The sequence below is a fragment of the Nansenia antarctica genome (genome assembly GCF_963989245.1).
Source record: "Nansenia antarctica genome assembly, chromosome: 4".
Taxonomy (NCBI): Eukaryota; Metazoa; Chordata; class Actinopteri; order Argentiniformes; family Microstomatidae; genus Nansenia; species Nansenia antarctica.
Window position 1 is genome coordinate 68,997,778 of NC_137689.1, and position 7,656 is coordinate 69,005,433.

The 7,656-nt window shown below is 53.9% G+C and overlaps 1 protein-coding gene across 2 annotated transcripts in view; it reads right to left on the minus strand.

Moving 5' to 3' along the window:
• Positions 1 to 556: 556 nt before the first annotated feature.
• abl1 (c-abl oncogene 1, non-receptor tyrosine kinase) overlaps positions 557 to 7,656 on the minus strand; it is a 47,474-nt gene continuing 40,374 nt past the window's right edge. For both annotated transcript variants that reach the window (XM_080528333.1, XM_080528334.1), the window contains exons 6-11: positions 7,138 to 7,315; positions 5,721 to 5,905; positions 5,230 to 5,382; positions 4,353 to 4,442; positions 4,012 to 4,140; positions 557 to 2,829 (exon numbers count right to left, since the gene is read on the minus strand). In XM_080528333.1, the coding sequence (XP_080384459.1) occupies positions 1,109 to 2,829; positions 4,012 to 4,140; positions 4,353 to 4,442; positions 5,230 to 5,382; positions 5,721 to 5,905; positions 7,138 to 7,315 (2,456 nt within the window). In that variant the 3' untranslated portion in view covers positions 557 to 1,108. The remainder of the gene's footprint in view (positions 2,830 to 4,011; positions 4,141 to 4,352; positions 4,443 to 5,229; positions 5,383 to 5,720; positions 5,906 to 7,137; positions 7,316 to 7,656) is intronic.

Consider the following 7,656-nt stretch of genomic DNA (forward strand, 5'->3'; position numbering starts at 1 on the left):
TCTCTTTCATACACACACACACTCACACATTCATCATTCAGATCACACCGCAGAGATGTGCAGAGGAGAAGGGGGTGATGATGAAGCGATGCTGAGGAGGATAGGAATGGAGAGACAGCGATAGAGGAGGGGAGAGACAGCCAGGTGGATGACGTGGCTATGGCTACCATCATGTGACATCATTCATTTCTTCCAGAAACTCCCCATGCATTGTAAAACAGTGAGACACACGGTCTCTCCGTCAATACCAGGTGTGTCTGTTCTTGTGTGTGTGTGTGTCTGTGTGTGCGTTTTTGTGTGCTTTTGCATGTGTGTGTGTCCTCCTGTGTGCCTAAAGCTTTGGCTGTTTCAGTCTCGACAGAGCTGGAAGGCACCCTGACACCAGAGTGATGAGGTTTAAGGTTTGTTGCGCGTTGTCATGGCAACGCCGCCTCATGTCACCCATCCACAGACAAAGGAAAATAGTGTGTGTGTGTGTGTGACAGACAGACAGACTTTATCTATAGTGTCATAATACAAAAAATAAAAAAAACAATAAGACATCATGGATCTTTTTTCTTTTTTTAGAAAATTAACGGTGAAAAAGTCGTGTGACGTGATGCAGGATTGGGCCCTGGCCTCTGTGGTAGGTGGGGAAGGCCGATATAGTTATTGCATTCAGAGTCGAGGCTTTCAACACAACACAGACATCAACACAGGAGGAGGAAGTCACCCTCTAACGTCTGACTATGGTTCCTTTGACTGTGCACAGACACCACAGGCTTAGAGTGTGCAGTATGGTCCTTCTCCTCCTCCTCCTCCGACATCCTATTAAAAACACTGGAGGCTGCATCATGTCAGTTCCTCCAGAGTGTGGCGCTATGCCCAAAGCGTCTAGTAGCATCGTAACATGCCTGGCCCCCGCCCTGTGGCCTCCTCGTCAACACGAGGTCGGCTCGGCATGACCACGACCACATGGTCCTAAGGGAAACACAGACCGTGGTTCATTGCATGCAGTGAGGGAGAGGAGGGTGTGGTTCATTTCGGGGGTCAAGGTTCTAAAAGGTTCGTCTCCCAAGTCGAGTGAAGTCAGCGAAGACCGCCGGGGGCCGGGCGACACCCGGCTCGGCTACCTCTGAACGATGTCGCTGATCTCTTTGACCGAAGAGAGCAGCTTCGAGAAGTCCTGCTGGGCGCTGGCGCCCCCGGTGGCGGCGGGGCAGATCTGCAGCTCCCTCAGGCTGCCCTCCAGCTTGTTGATGGCCTCGCGGAAGGCGAACTTGTTCCTCATCTGCTGGATGGACTCCACGTAGCTCACGCAGTACTTGGACAGGTTCTTCCCCGCCTCCAGCACGGCGCTGTGGCTGCCTGTCTGCTCCGAGTTGCGGCCGATGGCGGTGCGCAGCCGCTCCGTGCCCTCCAGGACCATCTCCCGCGTGATGGCCGAGTTGGGCTGCCGCTCGGGGGGCTGCCACGTCTTCCTCAGGGAGTGTCGGGTGTTGATGAGGCGGATGAAGGTGGTGGGGGGGGGGGGCTGGTCGCCCGAGGGGGAGGGGAAGCCCAGACTCTGGCTGGAGGAGGAGCTGGACACGCAGGAGGAGATGGAGGAGGAGGTGCTGGAGGTCTTCAATGGTTGAGGTTTGGATGAGGAGGGGGAGGTCGCGAGGGGGAGTTTCTTGTGGCCCTCGGAGGAGAGCGGGGAGCGGGCCTGGGGGTCCGAGGACTGGTGCTTGGAGGCTTTGGGGTCTGTCGGGGAGGGGAGCTCGTGGGTGGGGCTGCGGGAGAGCTTGCCCGCCTTGGCGCTGGAGGGCGGGGGCGGAGGGGGGGCCGGCTTGGGTTTCTGGAACTTCCCCCGCTCCCTGGGGCCGGAGGACCCGTCCAGGGTGTGCTTGTTGCGCCGGGCCCTGCACTCGTCCGCGGCCGCCCCCAGGGCGGAGAACACGGTGGGCTTCAGGAGCTCCGCCTGGAGGGCCCCTAGTCTCCTCCCCAGCTTGGGGGTCTGGGTCTGGGGGCTGGACCCGGGGCTGGGCATCCCCTCCGCGTCCCTGAACACCTCGTCCGTCGCGTCCTCCGTCTTCTTGGGCAGGCGGGGCGGGGGGGTGAGGGTGCCCACGCGGGCTCCGAGGGGTCCGGACTCGGGCTTCTCGCTGGCTTTCTTGCGCGGCAGCGCGGGCTTGCCCCCGAAGGTGCTGGAGTCAAAGTGGCGCTGGCCCAGGTCGCGGGGCAGCGTGACGGACTTCCACTCGGAGCGGTCCGACCCCGGGGGCATGCTGGAGGCCGAGGACGACCGGAGGAAACGCTTGGAGTTGGACACCACGTCCTCCTCGCTGGTCGGGGTCGTCGCCGGCGTCGTCGTCTTGCCACCGGGCACCGCGGGGGCGCCGCCCTTCTTCCTGCTGCTGCCGTGGTGGGGGGGGAACAGGGGGCCGGGGTAGGTGGGCGCCCCGTTGGTAATACCCCCCCCGCCGCCGCCGCCGTTGTTGTTGGCGCCCAGGAACTTGCCGGGGTCGACGTTGTGCGCGGCGTCGTTGAAGGCGTTGGAGGATGAGGAGCCGCCACCGCCGTTGTTGAAGTCGTCCCGGTGGTGAGGGTGGTCCGTGGGAGTCAGGCAGCCCCCTCCCCTCCGGTGGCCCTCCAGGTGTCCGTCCATCTCCCTGAAGGAACTGCTGCGTTTGGGCGGCGCCGGGGCCGTCTTCTTCTTCTTCTTGATGAGGTTGAACAGGCTGTTGCGGGACTTGTTGTCCTTGTCCTTGGGCAGCAGCCGGTCGTCCTCGTTCAGGTTGCTGTCCAGGAACGGACGCTCTTTCCTGGGGAGCATGGGCGACACCGCCACCTCCGGCTCCACAAAGTCTGGAGGGGGAGAACAACACACACACAAAGGATTTATCAGCTTTATGAACGCACGGTTTCAAACCAGAAACTTTATCGACACAAACACACGCAACATTCATCCGAAGCCTTTAAAGGCTTTACATTACTTGTACATTCACATACAGAGCCGTCGGATGAAGGATCTCAACGTGTTAAAAACACAACTGTGAGATGTGTTGCATACAGGGTTGCCAGATGGGGACTAGGGGTGGGCCCCTATTATCGACGATAATACTTAATATTATAAGTATTATCACATTATAAGATGGTCATAATACCTTATCGACGATCGATAATTGATTGATAAGGATCTTGGTCGATCACAAAATATTTTGCTCGATAATCATTAATAAATTGAGTGGAAATTAGTTTGTCCACGTTATGTGTGAGAATGAACTTTGCATTTGCCTTCGCATTGAATTTCGCAACGCAGTACGGCATGATGCAACAAGTTACGCCGCTCATTGCAAACACTGCGCAGTGACATATAAATACAACACGACGACGACCCCGATGAAATACCACCTGCAAACAGTACATCCGACCCTGATTGCTCCTTCGCTACCTTCTCAGCCCTCCATCACGTCTCATCTAATACGTGGGAGGTGTGATGCACAACGAGAAGAGAAAGTAACGATGGCCATCTGCAAATTAATCGAAACAGATATTTTGCCGCTCAGTTTTGTCGAGGGTAGAGGATTTCGTGCGCTCATGCAAATAGTCGAGCCAGCATATCCTATTCCATCGCGATGTTCCATAACCAGGGGCATAGAAATCAAGAATAAAGTTTTTTCCCCAAGGAAAACATGCTTGTTATTTCTGCCCTAGGCGTTGTTTTAATGAAAAAAAAGCATATCAATTAATCGATAATTGATCGTTAATTCTTGTGATTATCGAAAAATAAATGTTGATCGTTTGCCCAGCCCTAATGGGGACACACATCCTTGGCAACAGACATACAGTTTAGGGAGGAAGAGATGGGCACCTGCCCAATAGTAATTAGCGGTTTTCTGACAATATAGGTTTGGGGCTGGTTTTTGGTGGATTTAGCGTTTTTTTAGACTGTGGTTAGGCTGGAAATTGTCAATCCTATCTGGCAACCCTGGTTGCATATGCAGCACAGTCCTCAGTGAAGCCTAGCCTAGTGGAGGCCAGTCTCACCAGGGCCGTCCCCGTCCCTGTTGTCCTGGTTCCTGCGGAGGGTCCTGGTCTTGGTGGGCAGCTGGGGGGCCTGCTGTATGGGGCCTAACGTCATCTTCTTCCCCTTCTTCCCCAGCTCCTTCTCCACCTCTGTAACAGGACACACACACACACACACACACACACACACACACACACACAATCAGGCGTCAGAGACCATGTTGAACCCTAGAATACATCCTACCATTAATAACAGGACTTTGACAGGCTCAGAAGAACTTCTCAGACGCTTCCGGAAGTAGTGAACAAGCAGCATGTGAACGGGTGTGTGTTATGTGACCAGCAGACAGCGGTGTTCTCACCGTCAGAGATGCTGGACTCCTGGAACATGGTCTCAAAGGCCTGGTGGGTCTCGGCAAAGGAAGGCCTCTCTGCCGGGTTCCACTTCCAACCTGGAGGAGAGGGGGGGGGGGGCAGAGGACACACAGCTGTAAGACTGAGCTTCAAACTGCTTTTGATACAAGAACCGTGATTGTGATCGGATGGGTATTGGTGGGTATTGGTAGCCTAGTGGATAGTGAGTTGGACTGGTGAGCAGAAGGTCATGAAATCCCAACTGGGAACACCATCACTTGTGTGCCCGTGAGTAAGGCACTTAGCCCTAAGTTACTCCAGGGAGACTGTCCCTGTAACCTCTAATTGTACGTCGCTTCGGTTGAGAGGGTCTGCTAAATGGTAAAAATGTAAATGAATGGTTTGTCTGATCCTAATGGAACATGGAGCTACTTCAACCAACTACAGAACACAGATGCAGAGAGAAGAGGGCACGCAGGACTGGTAAAGAGGACATGATATTAGTCTTGATATGATCATCTAAGTTCCGTGTGTTGTGTGAGTTATCATTTCACATTCAGAGGTTTGACAATATTTATATAGAATTTCCATTCGCCGGGAGGCTTTAAATGTCTTACAGCATTCAGAGCTGGTACTGTGGGTTTAACCCATTCAGTGCCAAGGGTGACTTTATTCCCCAAAAATGCCTAAATGATGATGCTGCTTCATGTTGTAGCCAATCAAAGTGTTGTTGCTAGGTAAACACCACATAAAACACTTGGAACGCTCTAGGTGGTGAGTGTTCCGGAACTATTTGGCAGTTGGCAAGTGAGTGAAATAGCGGCGGTGCAGTTTTCTCCATTTAATTAGACCCGGTCCAGTTGCAGGAGGTGTACTAGTACTCACAAGCTCTCATGAGCTGGTAGACCTTCTCGGGGCAGCCCTCGGGCCGGTCCATCCGGTAGTCCTTCTCCAGGAGCTCGTACACCTGGGACAGGTCGATGCCCGGGTACGGGGACATGCCGTAGGTGGCGATCTCCCACAGTAGCACGCCAAACGCTGCCCAGAGAACAGGGAGGCTCGTGAGTATGGACGGATCAACAGTTCACTAACTACTGCTAGATCACTTATTAAACCTGAGGCTTTAATGAGTTCAGGATTTTCTTCACTGAGTGTGTGTGTGTGTGTGTGTGTGTGTGTGTGTGTGGTGTGTGTGTGTGTGTGTGTGTGTGTGTGAGTGTGTGTTGTGCGTGTGTGTGAGTGTGTGTGTAGGTGTGTGTGTGTGTGTGTGTGTGCGTGCGTGCATGTCTGTGTATGTATGTGTGTGTGCATGCGTGTGTGTGTGTGTGTGTGTGTGTGTGTGTGTGTCTGTGTGTGTGTGTGTGTGTGTGTCTCACCCCAGACGTCAGATTTGATGGAGAACTTGTTGTAGGCCAGGCTCTCCGGAGCGGTCCACTTGATGGGGAACTTGGCGCCGGCGTGGGCCGTGTACGTGTCCCCCGTCATCAGCCGGCTCAGCCCGAAGTCTGCCACCTTCACTAGGTGGTTCTCCCCCACCAGGCAGTTACGGGCCGCCAGGTCCCTGGGGGAGAGAGGAGAGGAGAGAGAGGAGGAGAGAGAAGAGAGAGGGGGAGAGGAGAGAGCGGGAGAGGGGGAGAGGAGAGGAGAGGAGAGAGCGGGAGAGGGGGAGAGGAGAGGAGAGAAGAGAGAGAAGAGAGAGGGGGAGAGGAGAGAGCGGGAGAGGGGGAGAGGAGAGAGCGGGAGAGGGGGAGAGGAGAGGAGAGGAGGGGAGAGAAGAGAGAGCGGGAGAGGGGGAGAGGAGAGGAGAGGAGAGAGCGGGAGAGGGGGAGAGGAGAGGAGAGGAGAGAGGGGGAGAGGGTAGAGATGTCAACATGTGTGTAACTTCAGCCTCCTACAGAACACATAGTGTACTGTGATAATACCACAACATTCAGATGAATTTAGTGGAAATTAATTAGAAATGTTCTCTATTGCCACACTCCTTATGGAGGCTATACATTTCCAAAAGGCAGCTGGGGACCTGTTGAATCAGAATGCCAACCATAATATGGGGTCAGCCAATGATTACAGGCATTTCTTTGAAATATATCTGTTATGAAATATCCACTTATTACTGTGTTGGCATTCCATTCCTGTTGTGTGTTGCTGTCTGCAGCTAGCAGCCGAGCTCCAACAAGCTTGTCTGAGGGTGTATTGTCTGAGTGTGTGTTGGAATAGAAAAAAGACATAAATCATACAGGCTTCCTCTAGGCCATCGTTAAACAAGCTGGAGCAAAATGAATCTTACAACACAAGTCACTCATATGATCTGCCTGCCTGCCTGCCTGCCTGCCTGCCTGCCTGCCTGCCTGCCTGCCTGCCTGTCTGCCTGCCTGTCTGTCTGTCTGTCTGCTTGTCTGTCTGTCTGTCTGTCTGCCTATCTGTCTGCCTGTCTGTCTGTCTGCCCGTCTGTCTGTCTGTCTGTCCGTCTGTCTGAGTGATCTCTCCGTCCGTGACCAAGGAAGGTATCAACAAGAGAGTGAGGGAGATTCTGGGAAGGTGAGAGAATTGAAAGAAGACAGCATAAGGAAGGGGAAGGAGAGAAGAAAAGAGACAGAGGGGAGAGGGAGGGAGAGAGGGGGAGGGAGAGAGGGAGAGAGAGAGCGAGAGAGAGAGAGAGAGAGAAAGAGAAAAAGAGAAAGAAAGAGAATTTGGCTTGTAGAAGACAAGAGGACAAGAGGGGGAAAAGTGAGGGAGAGGGAGGGAGGGAGGGAGTCGCAGAGGGAACCGAGCGCGGGGCGGCCGTCTCCTCACCTGTGGATGAAGTTCTTCCTCTCCAGGTACTCCATGGCGGAGGAGATCTGCGTGGCCATGTACAGCAGCACCACGGCGTTCACCTCCTCCCGGTTACACTCCCTCAGGTAGTCCAGCAGGTTGCCGTGGGTCATGAACTCTGTGATGATGTAGAACGGGGGCTCCCGCGTACACACACCTGACACACACAGAGAGAGAGAGAGAGAGTGTTAGATAATATAGACAGGTAGTTGGCTCCCGCTACACACAACTGACACAGAGAGAGAGAGAGAGAGAGAGAGAGAGAGAGAGAGAGAGAGAGAGAGAGAGAGAGAGAGAGGGAGTTAGATTCTATAGACAGGTAGGAGGCACCCGCGTACATACACCTGACAGAGGGAGGGAGTGAGGGAGAGAGAGACAGAGGGAGGGAGAGAGGGAGTTACAGTGCTTGATTTATTTAGAAATTTGGTTGACAGAGACAGTACACCGGTACGTCATTAATCAACATATCAGTGTACACATCAACGTCAACCTGTCAGC